This window comes from Dermochelys coriacea, chromosome 21 (genome assembly GCF_009764565.3).
Source record: "Dermochelys coriacea isolate rDerCor1 chromosome 21, rDerCor1.pri.v4, whole genome shotgun sequence".
Lineage (NCBI taxonomy): Eukaryota > Metazoa > Chordata > Testudines > Dermochelyidae > Dermochelys > Dermochelys coriacea.
In genome coordinates this window covers 10,100,683-10,120,856 of record NC_050088.1, presented here as the reverse complement: position 1 = coordinate 10,120,856, position 20,174 = coordinate 10,100,683, and the positions used below count along the sequence as shown (strand labels likewise).

Genomic DNA, 20,174 nt, shown 5'->3' with positions numbered 1-20,174 from the left:
TGCCTGTCACCTTGCCTCAGACTTGCAGGCAAAGCTGTCAAATGGCATATGGGCCTGCAGGGAGCCCGGGTCGGTTATGACCCCCAAAAGCCCCACACTTGCACCGTAACAACCATGCTCAGAAAGACAGGGCCTCCCCCACGTCTAATCTCACATGCTCCACTCTGCTCCTGGCGCTTCCCAGCCCTCCAGTGGGCCCCTCTTGTGTCTTTATCCCGTAAAGATCATTGTCAGCCAAAAATAAGTTAGAAACCTACTAATGCTCTTGCTTTGTAAGAGGCACTATAAATCTGTTGTTTCAGAGTAGCAGCCGTGTTAGTCTGTATTCGCAAAAAGAAAAGGAGTACTTGTGGCACCTTAGAGACTAACAAATTTATTAGAGCATAAGCTTTCGTGAGCTACAGCTCACTTCATCGGATGCATCCAAATGCATCCGATGAAGTGAGCTGTAGCTCACGAAAGCTTATGCTCTAATAAATTTGTTAGTCTCTAAGGTGCCACAAGTACTCCTTTTCTTTTTATAAATCTGTTCTGATACTACAGATACACGGGGAAAGCTGGTAATGACAGCTCACCAAAGGAGCCGTTATAAACATTATGAACATTATAATGTAGGGCACTTAGCACGGAGGCACTCCAAGAGGGCTGAGATTTTGTTGACCGATAGCATGGCTGATCACTAGTGCTGATTTTGCTGTCTGACTGTGTGGGCTATTCACAGTGGGGCAGGTTGGGACAAAGGGTTTTGCTTTGACTTCAGTGGGACTGCATGGGTGAGGAACTGCTCCTCCAGTGGGAGGAAAAGGTTAACAGTCTGGCTCAGGAGGATTGGAGAACGCAGCCAAGCCAAATCTGCGCCTTTTTGGCTTGAATTTGCAAAAACAAGAACTTTTGTGAGCAAGAAAGAGTCAAAAACTGTGAAATGGATAGAATTTCAAAATGTGACATTCCACTGGGGCAAAGTTTTCATAGCAAAACAGCCAGGGAATGGAATCCTCCTGTGTTTGGGTGAGAAATCTGCCATTTCGCTAACATTTCGTGAGAGGTGAAATTTGTGGGTTGCAACATAACCAGGATAGAAACTGTAAATATTTTTCCATGCAATTTCATGGTTTGTTTTTCATTTCACCCTCCCTCTCTCCCTATTTATCATTACTTCTATCTATCTATCTATCTATCTATCTATCTATCTATCTATCTATCTATCTATCTATCTATCTATCTATCTAATCATCTCTTCTCTGTACTTCTGATGTAATGTGTCTGTCATACCTGCAATATCTATCTACCTAGCCCCCCCTTCATGTGCTTTAAACAGATATATCAACAATCTTTGCCCCCCTTTGGGTTTCATTATCTGTACCTTCTTTTCTCCATGGCTTCTGCCCATGCCCCTTCCAGGTTAGAGTCTGAGAGGAGGCTTGGCCAGGATGCCTTAATTAGTGCTAACTGATGGCAGAGTTGTTCCTGTGACTTCCCCTTCAGTGGTTTTAGATTGGTCCCAAGTTCCCCTTGTGCTCAGACCCCTCTGACCCTTCCTTTGTGCTGCCTCCCCTGCAGCCACCGAAGTCCGACAGACAAAATTTGTTTTGTTGCAGTAAGGGCCGTTCTTTTCTGTTCTGTTCTATTCTGTGTGTCGTTCTGTACCCCTCTCATCACTGAGGTATCGGAACGCCTTTCAATGGACTTCTTTGTTCTTTCCCCTGTCCCCCTTTGACTCCCTCCAAAGTCCATTTAGCTGGTTTGTGACTCATCACCCACTACAGGGTTCCTTTGACTTTTGTGCCTCTCTCTGCGTCCTTGCCTGTACAAAGCACTAGGAGATCCCGGGGTAGCAGGAGCTATGCATTACCACGATACCTGACTCCAGAAGCTGTCTGTCCTTTAGTTCTCAGCCTGCACCAGCAACAGGAGGATGTGCAAAGTGTGTGTGATCATGTGTCCCTCTAATAGCTCCTCTGTGTGTTACACTAATATCTTGGCTCACCCCAGTCTGGATCCTCTGAACTATATCAGTTTGGGTCCCAGAGTCCCTGGACTATGTCCCACTATTCAACATTTGCTCCTAAGATGTTGCTTTTCCATTGGGTTGCCCTGACTTACCCCTTTCAGAGATGCTATTGCCAGAGCAATAACAATACTTAGCACTGGTATAGCATCTTTAAGTCAAGGATTTCAAGGCTCCATGCAATCACTTTGTAAAATAACCCTCCCAACACCCCACTGTGTTAGGTGGTCAGGTACCCATTTAACAGAGGCACTGGGAGGTTGTGGTCTCCCAGGCTATACAGTGCATCAGTAGCAGAAGTAGGAATAGCATCCAAAATTCTGGACTCCCAGTGTCTGCTTTCACTCCTAGGCCCTACTTCGTCTCAGGTCTTCCACCCCCAAAATGCGATGATCTATTTTATGGTGGGGGGGGATTGCATTATGGAAACCAACCAAAAGCAGGGCCCCATTGTACCCTCCACAGACCCATAGTAAGAGACAGTCCCTACCCTAAAGAGCTGACAGTCTAAATAGACCAGACAGAATTATTACCCCATTTTACAGAGGGGGAACTGAGGCACAGAGAGATGAAGCGACAGGATTACACAGGAGCTAGGAACTGACCCGGTTCACTTTCCATCCAATGTTTGAGGTGGTGGGCAATGGGAGCCCCTGCCAGCTGTATCTATCAGCCAGCTGGTGGAAGCACACAGCAGTGAGAGGCAACGCTCCGTTCTGCAGTATCTCTGGCTCCAATGTGTCTTGCATTTGCAATGTGGGTGCTCAGCCTGAATAGAAAGCTGGCACCGCGGCGTGTCGGGGACAGTCTCAGGAAGCTGATTGCATTATTAATTTGAGGGACGGGAGTGACTGTGGAGTTGTCAACCACGGGAAGGGCTGTTTTTCATTCTGTCACTGGCAGGTCACGTATCTTTAAATAAACAACAGAATAAATAATTTACAGGGCTTGATTGCAAGCAGATTGGCTATGAAAACATTGCAGCTAACAAATAGCACTGTCAGCTCCAATTTCTTATGGCCCATCTAATTGTTATCTGAGGATAACAGCGTCTGAAATCTTCAATAAGGTTCATTTGTCAAGGACGCATCGGCACCGGGTGGAGGGGTGGGGGAGAAATAAATAAATAAGTCTCTGACTGCCACAATCTGCTGGAGCTGCGGCGGGAAAGGGTGAGGGAATCCTGGGAAGGCTGAGAGAGAGAGAGGGAGCGAGGACTGGATGGACGCCCCCTCGGGGATTAATTGCCATCCCCTATCTCAGACACCGTAAAGCTGCCAACCAGTTGGCAGTGATATCAGCCCAGCCTTAACCATGTACAAGGTGGGGGGAAGTCATGGGAAATCACTGTGGATAAATAAGGAAGATTTAAGGTTGGGTTTTTAAAAACAGTCTCTTTATTTTGTGGGCATTTACAATATGTGGGCACAGAGCATAATCTGCTCTGTTCATGCAATTGGGATGACCACGAGCCTATCTAGACCTGGAAAGGAGGTGCTTCTGTCTGTCTATAACACCTAGGTGTCTTCTGGTATCAAGGTATCTGCCTGTCTGTCTTTAGTAGTCTAGGAATTTCTCCCTCTCTTTGGTCTTGTCTAATCTATGCATCTAAATGACCTAAACTGCACCTACAAAATGGCAAGAACCAAAAAGGTTGGGGGGTGGGAGGGCTGTTTAAGATAGGTCCTGAAAATGGAACCCGTAGTCTGTGACCATCCTCTCCTGACCTGGTGCCTTCCGTGACAAGCTTTGCCTCCCAGAGACTCGAACACTGCCCGGTGGGGCTGTGGGTGGGAGGCAAGGAGGATTTGCTCCTCTCTGGTGTTTTATGGGCTGGAGCGCTCATGAATTTTCCCATGGTGTCTCTGTCTTCTCCCCTCTTTGTTTATGAATGGTTGCACCCATTCACTGAGGATTATGATGGCAACATCCAAGGAGCCGGAGGGCTGCACCAGATTTGCATAGACATTTACATATATACATTTTTAATCAGTTGTAAATGTGCAGGCCCCTAATATTTACTTGTGTTTGTGGCAAGCGAGTGGGAACCAGCAGCAGCAGCTCATGCTTTGAACCATCCCCAGAGTTAGCTGGGGAGGCAGCTGTGAGGCACACTGTAGGCCTCCTGAGGGCTGCATATGTTCACTGGGCCACAGGTTGGCTGCTCGTGGGTTAGGGTTGCTGAGCAGCACAGGGCGCATCTCGATTTGGAGATCTAAGGCACTGGCCAAGCACGTCTTTGTTCCCCGCTCGTGGCCAGCCCACGTGAAAGGTTTATGAATGTGCTAAGATCATCATTCTGATAGACCTGGCCCTTTAGCTCAGACAGCAGTCAGATCGTTGGGGTTTTTTGTTTGTTTGTTTTTATGTAGCGGTCCCGGGTTGAATCCCTGTAGACGAGCCATCTAGGGAAATGAGGCCATGTGCTGGCACCCATGCATGTGCTAGCTGGAGCCTGAAATGAAGGTGATCCTGGTGACTGAGCGAGTGGGGATCTGCACCTTGACTTTACCCTCCTTTAGGTTGGTTGTCCTGAGACCTGGGAGCCGAGCACCGAATCTGAGCGGTGTGGGTTGATACAAGCTTCCTGCTCTCCCTCTGCGCTTGTACCCTTCCCCTCCTTCCACCTGACCAATTCCAGCACTGCCATACCCCCCTCAGTGTTACGGCTCCGGCTTCAGGCTCCCAGTCTTGGCTCTGTCCCTTACTGCGCCGGCCCCACCTCTGCCGGAGCTTTGAAACAGATCAGAGGGATGCAGGGAGGCTGATGCTCAGGCTTTTGAAACTGACAAGGGAGGGGGAGGCTGGTCCACTAGCTCTGATCTTCTTCAAAGGAAGGGTCAGCTCCAGCTTCCTCCAGCTGGAGATATTTCCCCTTAAAGCCGTAATTGAGGGCTCGTACCGGGGCATATTCATATGAAAGTAATCTCACTGGAGAGGAGAACTTTTCCACAGACCCTCTTCTAATTAGAATCCCTCTTGAAATACAGAGCAGGACACACACTCCATCCTCTCTCTCTCTCTCTCATATCATTTATAGGACAAATAAATAGCCTCCAATTTGTTGCACAAAGGGATCTGTTTACAGTGCCACCTACATCCTTAGCTTTTAAAGGAAGGGGTTTGAGAAAGGACCAGATCCCTGGCTGGGGTAAATAAATCAACATCACTCTGTCCGAATCAATGCAACTCTGTTGGTTTACACCTGCTGAGGATCTGGCCCAGAGTTGAAATAGTCAGAGCCAAACTCCTTCCAAGTTTGGAAGTCCAGGTTTTGGTGCCATCCCCCGTGTATTGGAGATGGATCAGAACCAAAACCACAGTTCCGAGTTATGGATCTCGACCATGCTTGTGGGCCTGGTGCTGCTCTCGCTTACACCAGTTTAACAACAGGGCAACATTACTGATTGAAGTGGCATTATTCCTGATTTACCCCAGTGTCAGTCAGAGGAAAACAAGGCCCTCCGTCTCCAGAATTGTCCCAATCAAAACCCTAGATCCAAACACTGCTGAACTAACAGAGATTGTTAGCACTTTGGGGCAGGGACCATCACATTGAACGGGGCTTAGCACCAAGGGGACTTGGCCTCTCTGCACTGCCTTGGTACAACTAACAGCAGCAACCTGGGTGTCCAGAATCCATATCTAAATCCAAAAGGTCCCAGTTTTTGTGGCGTTACAGGCTTCATCTGCCACCACGAGACAGCAAAACTGACTCAAAATCTTTAGGCAGGGCTCTTACTCTGCTAGCAGGGCAGCTCAACAAGCGAGTCGCACATCCCTCAGCTGGGTCACACACCCTGCCACCCTGCAGAGGCCTGCTTTCCCGATGGGTTCGAGCGGGGAGCTCGGACCTGGGCCCATTTGCAATACAGATCTGGGTGCTGTCTGCAAAATTTGGATCCAGACGCACCTGGAAACTTCCCAAAAGTTCAGTTCTAAAGCTTTGATCCAGCCCTTTCTCTAGTCTCAATGCTCCAGACCTTGAGAGAAACCCCTGAACTCCACACCCTGATACCTGAAGGGGGTTCAGTGAAGATGGACCCTGGGGTCAAAGCCCATGGAGTTTGGTTCTTTCAAGACCAAATCCCAATTTTCAGAGTATTGCAGAAACCAAAACCGCCCCCCGAGCTTTGCTCGGCCCCAGAGATGATCCCATAGAGTTACAGGCCTTGCTTCTTGGCTACCCCATTCCTGCTTTTGAAGTGGAGAGAGGGGAAAGCAAAGGTGATTTTAAGCCACCTTTGTGCTCCCCATATTCTGGGGCCATGTGGAGCCGTGCCCAGCTCCTGGTGTAAATTACAGCAGCCTCTGGGCCCTGAGAAGTGGAGAACAGCCATACTGCGGGGGATTCTGGCCATGCCCCTGATCCATCCCCAATGCTGGGAGCTGGGAGCAGGGCTGGGGTAGAGTCCTTACACCATCTCTATACCAGCTGGAGCTGAGTCCAAGGTGTGTGTGTGTGGGGGGGGGCTTCTTAGGGATCCAATTTTTCCTATTCAAGCAGTATTAAAGCTCCTTAGGGTAACTGAGAATCAGGCCCATGTGTTCACACTGGAACTTCAAAGGGGCCAATACAGCAGGGATGTGGGGATGGTGGGGGGTGACCGGGGGCTTTCTCTGTCCCCATGAGGTTAATCTGTTACCATAAAAGAAGCAGGTTCCCATTGGGAAATGTCTCTTTAATTACCTGCGACTCATGCAAACTATGGCGCCCTGAGACCAACCTGGGAAATCATTTGCCTTTTCTTTGGAAATCGCTCACAGTTTAACGCTTGTTACCCACGGCAGGGGAGAGGTGAATTGCTCAGGATGAGCCCGATTCTCCAAGTGTAGCTGCTCGCTGACTTCTGACTCTGCCTTCGCTCACTTCTATTCAGGCTACCTGAGGGATTGTCCCCAAAGCGTGGGCCCGACTCTCGGGTCCAGCTCTGCTGCACTTGCTGGTGTGGTTGGGGAGGGGAGGGATACGATGGAGCCAAAGTTTTGCCCACTGCTGCCCACTCACTCCCCGCGCACGTGCCCAGGAGTGGGAGAAGCAGCTGTTTTCATGCCCCACCTCCACATGATCTTTGGCAATGCCAGTGGCCCACACAAGAGAGTGAGGAGCTGGGTACAGCCCGCTCCTGCCTTATTCTGCCCAGCAGGGCTCACAATGAGCAGTATATTGGCTTTTGTAGTGGGTCTGCTCCAGCTTCAGTTCTCATAAGAGCCTAAATCTGAGATGAACTTTCTGCTCTGGCTGGTAATATTAATAATCTGACTTCACACTTTGCAGGGCTTTTGATGGTATTCATACATAGGCGGTGCTACTTTTCATTCTGTGTTTGTCCAGCCCCTAGCACCATGGGGTCCTGGGCAGTGAGTGGGGCTCCTAGGCATGAGGGTAATATAAATAAGAAATAATAATATCCATTTTTCAAAGCACCGTACTCACTTTAGCCTGTTAATATCAGGATCCTACGGGTTAAATGGTATTTGGATGCATGGCTTCTTTAAATGTTTGGCTAAAGCTGCCAGTCTGGACTCCTTTTAAAACCCCCTTGTCTTGGGGCTTGGCCTAAAACTAAGAGAGTGGTGTTTGCTGAAGGAGTTTGATTCCTGAACTTTTGTCATGGATCAGCACTTGGAGACCAAGCGGCTCATTGTCAGAGGTGCTGTTCCTATTGAGCCTGATTCTCTGCCGCCCTTCCTCTTGCACCCATGTCTAGAGGGTTGGGAATGCTCCAAGGGTAGAGTTTGCTTGCACATTACACTGCTGTACCTGACTATGCAAGAAGCAGGGGGAGCTGAGAAGCCAGCCCGCTGACTTCAGTCGCCGTTCAAGCTCCACTCTCATGAAACGCAGGCCATTCGCCTAAGGCACTCGCTCTCCTGGGTTTGTTGTTTTCTACACCTGTGCGGATGAGCTGCCGCAGCGCAAGGCGGAACTGCCGCGGGTGCCACTTACAGCTTGATGTGAGGGGGTGGCAAGTTGTACGTGTTGCAAGCCCTGTGTTGCATGGGTGCAATGTGCCTGCGTTAGGGGTTTGCACAGGTGTAACCTCATTGCCACAACTGCAGCCAGTGCACGTTTCCCTAGTCTAGCCAGACCCAAACACCCAGAGATGCCCCAATTATCAGTAGTCAGGGTTTGTTCAGGTGAGGCTTCCAAACCACCGGCTGCAGGAAGACTGTCTCCGGTTCTGTGGGCCCCACCAGGGCTAGAATGATGTTTGCTGCTCACAGTCCAGTGTCACAAGGGTTAAATACCAGCTGCCTCCTGGTGGCTGGGAGCTCTGTGGCTTGAGATCCCCCAGGGAGTCAGGACATGGGAGTCAGCTGGGATGATTTAGTTGGGGATTGGTCCTGTTTTGAACAGGGAGTTGGACTAGATGACCTCCTGAGGTCCCTTCCAACCCTGATATTCTATGATTCTATGATCTCCCTCTTTGTCACTGGCTAGAGTATATCACTGGATCCCCCCTCGTCCTGTTTCCCATGAAACCTCCCTCCACTCTTCCCTGAACTCCCTCCACAAACACAGGCACCTGTTCTGGATGCTCGGCTTATTCTCTCCCCACCTTTGGCACCTCTGAGACTCCACCCTCTGCATCCTGTGTGGGGCAGGTAGAGGGAGGTCTTCCCCCTGCATCTTGGGCCTTGTAGAACTGGGGTCTCACAGCCTGCTTTGCGGAGGTGCTGAATGTCTGAGACTCTCCTTGGGTCCAGCGGGAGCTGAGCACTTCTGCAATCTAGGCCGTGGCTCACTGCCTTTGCAAGGAGCTTCAGAATTGACCCTGGATGCAGCAGGATGTATCTCTGCCTGGCAGTCTTCAGAGACTCATAGGTGCTGGAACTAGGGGTGCTACCACACCCCCGGCTTGAACTAGCAATTACAACCCAAATACATGGTTTCTGCCTTCAGCACCCCCACTATAAAAATGGTTCCAGCACCACTGCAGAGACTGAGCCTTATCTCATATGCCCACCCAAGCTGTAGTGGCATAAAGGTCTGTTCAAGGTCACGGTATGGGAAGGCTTCATTAATGATACATATGTGGTTTCTCTCTCCTTCCAGCTCTGGCTACCAAACAGACTTACGTCAGCTATAGCAATCATGCAATTTAACTCCAGCTGATCATAACCACCCCGGGAGGAGTTGCTGGGGAGGAGGAGGAGAAGCTGGAGAGTTGAATTGCATTGCTCATCGCAGGAAGTCAGGGGGTGGGGAAGTTGGATTCGATTGGAAGACGGCATTGTGGGTGCCTAATTCTACTGGCTGGGCTGGTGGAGGATGCTGCTTGGGAAGATGGCCATTAACGTTGGCAAAAAAAACCAACCAACCAACCAACCAACATCAAAACTCATGCCTCTCGGGAGGAGGAAGAGGAACAACCGACCAGGGTGCACGTACAGTGGGGCAGAGGTGACAGACTTTAATAAATCTTTGGGGGATTTTTTCCTGTATCTTGGAAAAATAAAAAAAAAATGCAGATACCTTTTCCCTTTTCCACAATTTGTGAGATCCTTTGTGGTTGTGAAGACTCGTTCACTTTCTCTCTCTTTTTATTTTGTTCATTTTCTATTTTTCTTTTGTTCTCTTCTTCCTCTGCCTCTTTTCACTTTCTCTCTCTCTTTTTCTCCAAGTTCTATATGTTGCAAAAAAAAATTAAAGATTTAAAAAAAAATAAACAACAAAAATTAAAATAAAATCTAGACTGTGTTCAAAGTGCTGATTTCTATAGGTGGTACAATTGATGTATGTGATGACCATATGGATTGAATTATGTCTGCTTTATGTACTGACCAATCAAAAAAAAAACCAACAAAAAAACCCCCTAAGTTCAGTGCCTGGATGTTTATTAATTATTCGATGAAAAGTATAGAGCATGATCATTTTTATACAAGGAACTTTCTAATAAAAGACCATGGTTTTGCACTCCGCATTTGTCTTTTTATTGGTACATGTTGCTGGCTGGCTCAAGGGAGGCTCTTCAGCTTATCAAAAAGAAGGCAAAGAGGTGACTTGATCACAATCGATGAGTACCTGTGTGGGGAAAAGGTTTCTACTATCAAACGGCTCTTTAATCTACCAGACAAAAGCAGAACAAGATCCAGTGGCTGGAAGCTGAAAATGAGATTCATTCAGGCTAGAAATAAGGTGCACATTTTTAAGGGAGGTTTATTAATAGGGCTTTTGTTCTTCAGGGTTTGTTAATTTCATGGGATGTTGATAACTTTGAGATTTATGAAGATGTCCAAAAATCTGGGAGGATGCAAGACTTTGTCCTTGTATATTCTATACATTGCTCATTACAGCAGTATGTACTGTAATGAATGGTCACTTTGTAATGTTCCCTTGTGTACTTTAACATAGTAACACACTATGTTAAAATGGCATAGGGAACCTTTAGTACCCACCACCAATAGAGGGACACGTGGATTAATTAATGCACCACACGTTTGTGAGCTCTAGAAATCACATCCCTGTAGTCTGCATGACAAGCTCTTAGATATTTTTGTCCTGGGGTATTTTATTGGTGTTTCTCCATTAAAACTGAAAAGCCGTACAGAGTGCCTAGGATACGGTGGATTCTCCAGTATGTGAAGGCGTGAAATTCAAGGTCACAGGTGAGATTTTTAAATGTAACCAAGTGATTTAGAAGCATAAATTTCAATGGCTTTTGAGGGCACTGCTACAGTTTGAGCTGGGATGTGGTTCCCAGCTCACTGAGACATACCCACACTAGCTCTGAGCAAGCTAGAGAGCTAAAAATAGTGTCACCATGGTGGTGTGGGAGGAGCTAGCTCCCCCGAATACATACCTGTCTGTGACACCAGGGGTGTACCCAAGTGGCTGCTTGTGTTGCCACACAGATCAGAGCTAGTGTAGGTATGGCTCCTCGAGCTGGAATTTACACCTCCCGACGTACCCTGAGACACTTGGGCTTTTGCTGCTCCCACCCTGGCTCGCTTTCTGAAAGATGTGCTCTAGTTCAACCAGCCCTTATCGCTCCAGGAATTTTGGGGGAAGGGTCCCTGGCCTGTGTTTTGCAGGAAGTCCGACTAGATGCTCATGAGGGTCCCTTTTGGCCTGGAAATGAGTGAGGTGAGGTGTGGGCCTTGACTGCACTAGTGGATTGAACGGGCTGCAGTTGAAGAGGCTCCATTGAAATACAAAGCGCCGGATTCCTCTCTCATCCCAATGGATGCTGAGAGGCCCCCTGGTTGGCAGACGCAGTAGAGGCCAAGGATAGGCTGGGCCATGGAGACAGAGCCACCCTCTCTGCATCCGATGAAGTGAGCTGTAGCTCACGAAAGCTTATGCTCTAATAAATTTGTTAGTCTCTAAGGTGCCACAAGTACTCCTTTTCTTTTTGCGAATACAGACTAACACGGCTGCTACTCTGAAACCTCTCACAGGGCCAATTCTAGGGGCGAACAAGCAGCGTGGTCACCTGGGGTACCCACTTCCAGCAGCTGTCACATCCTGGGGCTTTTTTATTTTTTCTCTGCGCTGTGATTGACTGTTTGGGGGTTTCCTGGCTCGGCCGCTGCAGCAAAATGGCTAGAGCCGTTCCTGTCCTCTCCCTCCATGTGAGATTCCCTCAGAGCAGGGATGAGGCGTGCTGGTAAAGCGGAGTGGGAGCAGCTTGCCCTGATGCTGCCTGCTCTGTAGCCAGACAAGGCCTCCGGTCTGCAAGGCTGTCAACTTAGCCCCAGCACTGGGGTTAAAACTGCTCCTAATCATAGAATCATAGAATATCAGGGTTGGAAGGGACCTCAGGAGATCATCTAGTCCAACCCCCTGCTCAAAGCAGTACCAATCCCCAATTTTTGCCCCAGATCCCTAAATGGCCCCCTCAAGGATTGAAGCATGGGTTTAGCAGGCCAATGCTCAAACCACTGAGCTATCCCTCCCCCAATCATTTTGATGTTGCATTCCTTCTTGAGTTTTCTTCATTTAAGGTCATTCAGAATACCTTTTCCATCAATCCTCTATGTGATGGTCATCAGTCAACACCATATCAGTTTCATCTTTGATTAACCTCACTTCCTCCATATCTTTGGAACTTCTGTCCCATGGTTTCACCACTGTGTACACTTCTTTTCCCCATTCTTTTTGTTCAAAGTCTTAAGTAAAGTTCTTTGAAGATCTTTGGCTTTCATTTTTGCATCTATATTCTTGGCCAATTTCTTGTATCCCTCCAGGTCTCATTTGCTTCAGTACCTAGCACCTATTTACTTCCCATCGTTCAATTTATGGTTTTGAGTGGTGATCTTTTCAGTTTTTTAATAAGCTTGTGTGAATGACTGTTCACTTCATGGAAGGAGTGAGTTCTGAAAGATGAGCAGGGTATATTCCTCAGCAAGGTGCCTGCAGGCCTCCCTAAATGGCCTTTTCTGCTGGAGCCCCGTGGGCAGGAAGGTGCACAGGGAAATGGTGCCAGGAGAGATGAAGGAAGCGCTTGATGTGTCTGACATGGCTCAGTCAGTGGTGGCTGGTTAGCAATGAAAGGCAAGATTCTAAACACCAGATTTAGGGAAAAATCACTCTGAGCTTGTAAAGCTGCCTGCAGTGACCCAAGAACGTGAGGCTCAACCTCAGGGCAGACTGTTAGGAAGCCAGGCACAACCCCCCAGTTGGCTCTGAGTTCTATACGATTATCAAGTCTAAACTCCTCGGGCACTGTAACAGCTTTAACATGGAGTCACACAGTCCCCATGGAGCACTCCGATCCAGCTCACCATCCACGTGAGCCCGCCTTTGTGGTAGCTGATCCCTTACATCAAGAATCACTGCAATATTAAGGTTACAACCCAGTCCCAAAAGACAAGTCACTTACCTCAGGTCAGTTGCTCCTTAGATCTCACACCAAAGACAACATCTGTAGCCGATTTACTAAACTATCTAAAGATTTGTTAAGTAGGAAAAGGAAATGAGAGTAATTTACAAGGTTACAGCAGGTAAACATAGCCACACAAATGAGTTACACTCTTAAGTTAAAAAAAAAAACCTTGCTATTTATAGAAGCTTCTAATGGGGCTTTAGGACTAACCCAGGCTGAGCACTGGGGATCTCCTGCTTATGCCTTGTAAACCTGCCCCCCGCCCCGAGTTCAAGCACCACAGAGACCCAGTTCCTTCTTGTTAGGAGTTTTTATCCCCCTCCTCCCTTGTGCTCTGAACAGCAAACTCAGCTGACGGAAGGAATCCATTTGTATGATGCCTCTTCATTGAGGGAGGGAAGAACCACAAAGGTCTTTTGTCCTCTTTAACATCCCATGATAATCCGTCTGGTGTCAATGAACCTTTCCCATTGGGCAGGATGTAACACCTTCTGTTGGAGACCAGCACTTCACACAAGTTAATGTCTCCCGCCGCCTGGTGATTTACAGTCACAGAGGCTCATCATACAACTGCTCAAATATTACCTTACACGGTGAGATATAACTGCTATAAATGAGCTTAATGAATTCAGCAGTTCAGAAGCATTCAATAAAGTCTAAAGACTAAACACATTCTTATAAGTGTAACACCTATGTCAACAATACACACAGATGAGCCAGATCAACCACAGTTATGGTTTTATCGGTGTTCAACTGAAGCATGTCCTACTTGTCCAACCCTGAGTCCCTGCACTAATGCATCCGCTCCTCCCACCCCAGCCTGCCCTGCTGCTATCCAGCACCTCCACTATTCCAGCCTGGGTCACTCCACTCGTGCTGCTGTTATGCTGACGTCTTCATGGGTATAAGTTGAGACCAAGCAAATTCTTTATGCTTTTGGGGCAGATACTCTACCTGGGTAAATCAACAGGCTGCACTAGGCAGACTGTGAGGGACCCTCTTAGCCTGGAATATACCCAGAGAGTCCTGATTGCTGGGTATTGATGAAGACACACACAGGTGGGGGGGGGAGGGGGTTGACCTTAAGGGTCTTAGGGGCTTGGCTATCCGTGGTATGACTATCCCCATCCACAAGTATTTATTTATCTGTGTAATGCAAATTGGAGTCCCAGTCATGGCCCAGGACCCCCACAGAACTAAACGATGGTTCCCCACCCCAAAGAGCAAGCCAACTCAATAACCCTCTACAACACATGCACTTCATGGCTGTTACGTACTGTTAAAGGGCCAGTTGTCATTTATTGCCCCTTTTAAAACTATTGACAAAGGCAACACTATAAAGCGAGATCCAATTGCTAAGAGGGCCTTGTTGAAATGAACAGGTCATAGGCAGCAAATTGTTTGTGCCACCCATTCAATGGGTACAGAGCCCTTCAGGGTCTGTCTGTGCTGCAAAGAAAAACCCAAGGCTCTGAGGTCCAGAGCCAGGGTCAACTGATGCGTGTGGGACTAAAACTAGCAGTGTAGATGGTTGGGTTTAGGCTTGAACCCCAGGTCTGAGACCCTTGCTAGGTTTCAGAGGCCAGGCTCCAGCCCAAGACCAAACAGCTACACTGCAATTTTTTGCCCATGAGCCTGAGTCAATTGACCCCCCAGTGGCAAGACTTGTTGCCACAGGGTTTTCTTTGTAGTATAGACAGATTCTTGGAGAGTGATGTGGTCTAGTGGATAAGGCACTAACTGCTGTGTTAAGAATTATGGTTTCTAGGCTCTGCCATGTCATGGATTAGCTGGGTCTTCAGCAAGTTGTTTAATTTCTGTAGTCCTCTGTTTTCACTCCCATCCAGTGTCTATTTAGATTATAAACTCTTAGGGGCAGGGAGTGTCTCTCATTCTCTGTGTATATATAATAGCTAGCACAAAGGGATGCTAATTTGGGAAGGTGAGGATGGCTTGCAAACAATTCAGGGGTGGAGCAAAGGGCTCCTTTTGGTGGCTAGTTTTATTCATACTTAATCAATCAATCAGCTGTCAAATGAATTAGTTTGGACCAGCAACTGAACCTGCCCACAACCTCACCCCTCCTGCGAACCAATGCTGGCCTCTCAAGGGAACGGCTGTGCCGGCGTAGAGGACAGTACGAGGAAGCTTAAGTCCACGTGGCCCTTAAAAAGCTCAGAAGTTGCTGCCGTTGATTTCTTGGGATCCCTTCTCCCTTGGTGTGTCAGCGCCAGTTGGCAATTAATTAAAGACTAAACATGACAAAAAGCTCCACGGTGACTCTGCGCCTCATGGCTAGCATTCCCGGGCAGGCACTCCAGTTGAAAGCAGTAGATCAGCAGAGGTGAAAGGGGACAGTGAGGTGGAGAAACAGATATGTGGAGGGAGAAAGCTGGGAAGGGTGAGGGCTTTGCTCATATGACCACCACAGTTATGACTAGAACCTAGCATGAGGACATCACTTTATGCTAGCACAGATTCCCCTGGACTGGGCCTGCAGCCTCTCTTTGCCGCTACTTTATGCCCTGGGCCTGTTTCCCCTTCCTTCTCCAACATTCACATTGTCTTCTGTCCCAGGCTGGCCAGGGAACCTGTGGGATGCTTGACTTGCAATCGGCAGTGAGATTGGCGTATATGTAGAAAGACCCAAGCTAGCTTTGATTCAATGCGATTAAAGCTAGCACAAATGACAACCGCAATGTCGCTGTGTGGGCCAGTCAGATGAGTACATACCCAGGGATGTGGCAGGAATGTATAGCCCCCTCCCCCCCCACCCCACTGCCACAGTTTCACTGCTATTGTTATTGGCGGTAGCTAAGTCAAAGCTAGCGTGGGTATGTCTACACGTGCTGTGGTCACACCCGACCGCAATGCAGACATACCCTAAATCCCAGCAGTTAGAGACAGCCAGAGCTGTAAACCAGGCATGGGATATTAGGGACTGAGCATCCCAGCCAGAGAGCCTCAGTGGGGTGCTGGTTGCACCCAGCCAGGTGGCACCAGACACAGAATAAAGCAGCGCTGTTGCAAAGGTATCAAGCACGGTGTGCTCACTGAACACCATGCAGTTATGGTGCAGTTGGTGCATGCATCGCTGCTCCTGGCCCCCGGCTGTGTCACCAATCATCCTTTCCTCAGCTACTCCGGCCTACAGCTCTGTCTTTGTGCTCCACTGCCTGGCCCAGACTGGGAGCACCTTGGGCATAAGTTTTAAAAAGCATTGACAGCCTGCCTCGCTTTCGGCAGGTGCAAGCGGCACATTCACCCCCCCAGCCATTTGCACCCGTGAGTGGGGCAGCTACAATACAACTCATACTTCAATTACAGGCATTAAAAGGTGCGGGTAAGTGAACTGTACCCTTTTACTATACATGCTGCCCCAAGGCCCTACCTGAGGTGAGGGGCCCTTGCATGATAGATTCCTACACCTAGCGGCACTCCCTGCCCCAAAGTGCTCACGATCTAAACAGACATGACAGGAGAAGGCTGGGAGACTGGAAGGCTCATTATTCCTTGACATATGGAGGACTGAGATGCAGTGATGTGCCCAAGGCCATAGAGGGAGTTGGTGGCAGAGGTCGGATCGCCTGAGTCCCAGTCCATTCCCTTAACCACAAACTCATGCCTCTGTAAAGCAGGCCCCACTGGCTTGCTACCTGGCAAGCGCACTCTCTTGCTTTACCCAGCTGCTTCTCCTTTGTCCGTGGCTCGTCAGAACTCTCATCAGTGTGTGGAGCCGCAATGGCACGCTTGATACATGGCAGCATTTCCACTGCTGCACACGCTCTCGAAGGGCCCATCCCTGGGCACAGGAGCCTTTTGAAAGGGGCCTTTAGTCCCTGTTTACAGTTAGCACTTTTTGTTTCCATTTCAAAAAGGTACACTCAGTGTGAACAGCCTTTCTGCGAGTCAGGTTCATTAGCATTTTAATTATGTTCTCGCCCCAGGAGGGCTGCCTGCCTCCTGCATGTCTGCAGCTCATACACAAAGGTGCAATACAACAGTTTTCGCTTGGCAAAGACTCTGTAGTTGGAGCAGTGCCACTCGTCCTGCCTGGGCTCTGCACTATACTTTCATCACACGTGCTAAGAGCGACCACCACCCACACAGCGCCTCTTGCTGGGAGAAGCTGAGAATACAGCCACATTTCTGCAGTAAACACTTCAGGCTCCTTTCCTTCATCTGGGGCTCCCAGCCTATTGGGGTGCCTTTGCCAAGCATCTCAGCTCTGTCACTGCTCATTCACCATCCCTGGAGCTTGGAGCACTCCACCCACAGGGTCACAATGGTTAAACACCACTGGTGGTGAAACTGGAGGCAGAGGTAGGCAGCCCCCCGGGGCATAGAGACGCCTCATGAAGGTAAGGGAGGGAGAGAGTGGGGAAAGAGGATGTGTGAGCGTGTGCTATCCTCTGGGAACACTTGTACCACAGGGATTGCAGCGTGGCATGATACACTAGGGCTAATCATTAGCCTTCCAGATGGGCTTATGGCAGCTTTGCCAGAGCTGAATGCCTCTGGGCAAGTTTGACTCTGGTGTATGTGTGGGCCGTTTGGGGAGGGATGGCTCTGGAGCTGGTGCGTGTCTGCACTTAGCGTGGCGCGGGTGGCACATGGAATCCAGATTTAGTACGTGGCTGCACTGTGGAGAGGGATGGATCAGCACCAGGTGTGTGGCTGCATTGTGTGGAGGGGTGAATTCAGATCTTGACCCAGGTGCATGGCTGCACTGTGGGGAGGGGTGGATCCAGGCCCCTGGTGCCTGTCTATTCTATGGAGGGGATGAATCCACTTCAGGACCCAGGTTGTAGCTCACGAAAGCTTATGCTAAAATAAATTTGTTGGTCTCTAAGGTGCCACAAGTCCTCCTTTTCTTTTTGTCTGCATTTGGTGGCACAGTCCTAGCTCAGCTCACATGGCAGGAGTCGTTAGAGCAGCTAGTCGACTTTCTGTGTGACCCCCCCCTTTAGTATTCCACCCCGGTCCACTGGGTCCTGTTCGTGTGACTTCACTGATGCCTGCAGCAGTGAAGCTGACCCTCCCGCTAGTGCTTCGCCGTCACCAGGCCCGGCTGCGTGGCACTGAGGCTCAGTGTGTATTCCTACCAACAGGCTGCTCAGAGGTTCAGCCGCACGTGGCTCTTGGCATCTCTGAGCTCTCTCCAGTGCGCTGCTTCTTAAACCCACCACCAAAAAATCCCTTCCCTGAAATGCTCTCAGTGGTCATGTGGCTGACAGAGAAATGGAGGATACAGCATGCAAGAGTGTGCGCTTAGACCAGCATTTCTCAAATGCAACCACTGGGGCTTTTCTTGCAGCCGCAGTCTCCTGGGTGGTGATTTTGGGGAGGGGACCAGCAGCCCTTCCCCAGGGGCCACCAGCAGTGGTTAGGCCCTGCCCCGCTCTGGAGACGCACAAGCTGGAGGAGCAGGCAGCCAGTGAGTTCCCCACCTGCCCGGGGGGCGGAGGGGTCGGATGTCAGCCCTGGGGTGGCGAGTGGCAGGCTCTAGCCATGGAGCTTTGGGCTTTATCCCCAGGCCCTGTCCCCTGGCGTGGGGCTTTGGGGTCTGTTCTCTGGCTGTGCGGTAGCGAGCTCTGGCCCCGAGCTCCCCCTCCCCCATCACCCGTGGCCCCCACTGCCTCTCCCAGTGCCCCTTCACCCCTGGGCCCCTCTGCCTCTGTATCCCCTTCCCTATCCAGGGCTTAATTTGTCCCCAGGCTTACTGGGGCTGAGTAAAACTGCTGTGAAAAGTGCTATTTGTTGTTTGTTAATATCACTTTTCACAACACACTTAGTAACTAGCAAGTCTTAAAACAGAGCAACCAAAAAAGCAAACAAAAAACCCCGACAACAACAACAAGAAAAAAGAAAGAACATTCAAAGCACCTTATTATTTGTGTTTCCATTCTGTTTGGGTCCAGTAAAGAATAAAGACAACTGTACATTATTTTTATTATTAAGTGTGAAAAAACCCCAAAACCCACATAGATAAACCACAATGATTTGGACGTGTAGCTGTGATTATTTATTTGGTTTTCCTAAAGTTAATTCAGTATTTTAGGCAAAATAGTCAGAGCAGCTACCAGCAAGAGTTGGTAGGCGCACTCTCAGGCCACCAAATATTTTGTTGTGAGAACCCGTCTTGGACTGCCAGAGTAAAGGCTGCGGCTCCAGGAGAGAGATGGAAACTACCGATTGGACCCAAAGCCCAGAGCCAAGGTGGGATGGAAGGTCTTTGTATCTCAGGAAATGGGGATGCAAGTCCTATCTCTGCCACAGAGTCTCTGTATGGCCTTGGGTAAATCACTTAATCTCTCTGTGCCTCAGTTCCCCATCTGAAAAGAGGGATGTTACTCAACCCGTGGTCTACTTGTAGTGGAAACTCGCTGGGGCAGGGACTGCGTCTTACTGTGTGTCTGCACAGCATTGAGCACAATTGGGCCCCAAGCGTGACTGAGGCTTCATTATGCTAGTGTAACATGAAGTCATAAATAATCCAAACAAGCCCAGACACAAACTCTCCCACTTCCAGGGGAGGTGTTTGAGGTTCAGGTCTGGATGGCAAGTCTGTAGCCTGGGGGCCCCTGTGTAGCTAAAGCGAGTGGAGAGTGAACCTCGACCAGTTAAGAGCTCTGGGTGCTTCTCTGGACTAGCCGGTGTTCTTGGGTTTGCAGATCTGGGCGGCAGATCCTGCCATTTGCATGTGGAAATGTGAAAGCGATGACGGTGCTGGGCCTGCACCCTTCTCCTGGGGAGCCGGGAAAACAAACGGGAGCATTTGGATCTGGGAATGTACAGACACACAGTAAGATGACAGGTTTCAGAGTAGCAGCCGTGTTAGTCTGTATTCGCAAAAAGAAAAGGAGTACTTGTGGCACCTTAGAGACTAACAAATTTATTAGAGCATAAGCTTTCGTGAGCTACAGCTCACTTCATCGGATGCATTTGGTGGAAAAAAAGTAAGTAACAGTAAGATGCAGTCCCTGTCCCTAACTGTAGGGGCTTTCAGCTGGGGAGGGCCTCATTCAATTCCTACTCTGGCTGGTTAAGATTAGCAGCTGTCACAGGAGGCGATCCTCTAACTCTGCATCTTGCCAGCTGGTTCCTAGGGCTGAGCGTGGCTCCTTTTGGGGCCAGACAAGGCTGCTCCAAGCACTGACTGCTCCAGGTGGGTCGGTGGTCCAGAACAGTGCCAGAAGCTGAGTGGCTGGGGAGCTGGGGAAACAAGCCCCGAATGAATCGCTAAGGGCTGGAGCACCACAGTTGTAGTTTCCTTTGCCAGGGAAGTCAACAGCCAGAACTCCGAATACACAGGGAGTGGGGGTTAGGTGGAT

The 20,174-nt window shown here is 49.2% G+C and overlaps 1 protein-coding gene across 6 annotated transcripts in view; it reads left to right on the top strand.

Annotated features, from left to right (window-relative positions):
* Window positions 1-9,929, top strand: part of GRM4 (glutamate metabotropic receptor 4) — a 247,953-nt gene extending 238,024 nt beyond the window's left edge. For all 6 annotated transcript variants that reach the window (XM_043500559.1, XM_043500562.1, XM_038380296.2 and 3 more), the window contains one exon: window positions 9,069-9,929. In XM_043500559.1, the coding sequence (XP_043356494.1) occupies window positions 9,069-9,118 (50 nt within the window). In that variant the 3' untranslated portion in view covers window positions 9,119-9,929. The remainder of the gene's footprint in view (window positions 1-9,068) is intronic.
* Window positions 9,930-20,174: the final 10,245 nt, after the last annotated feature.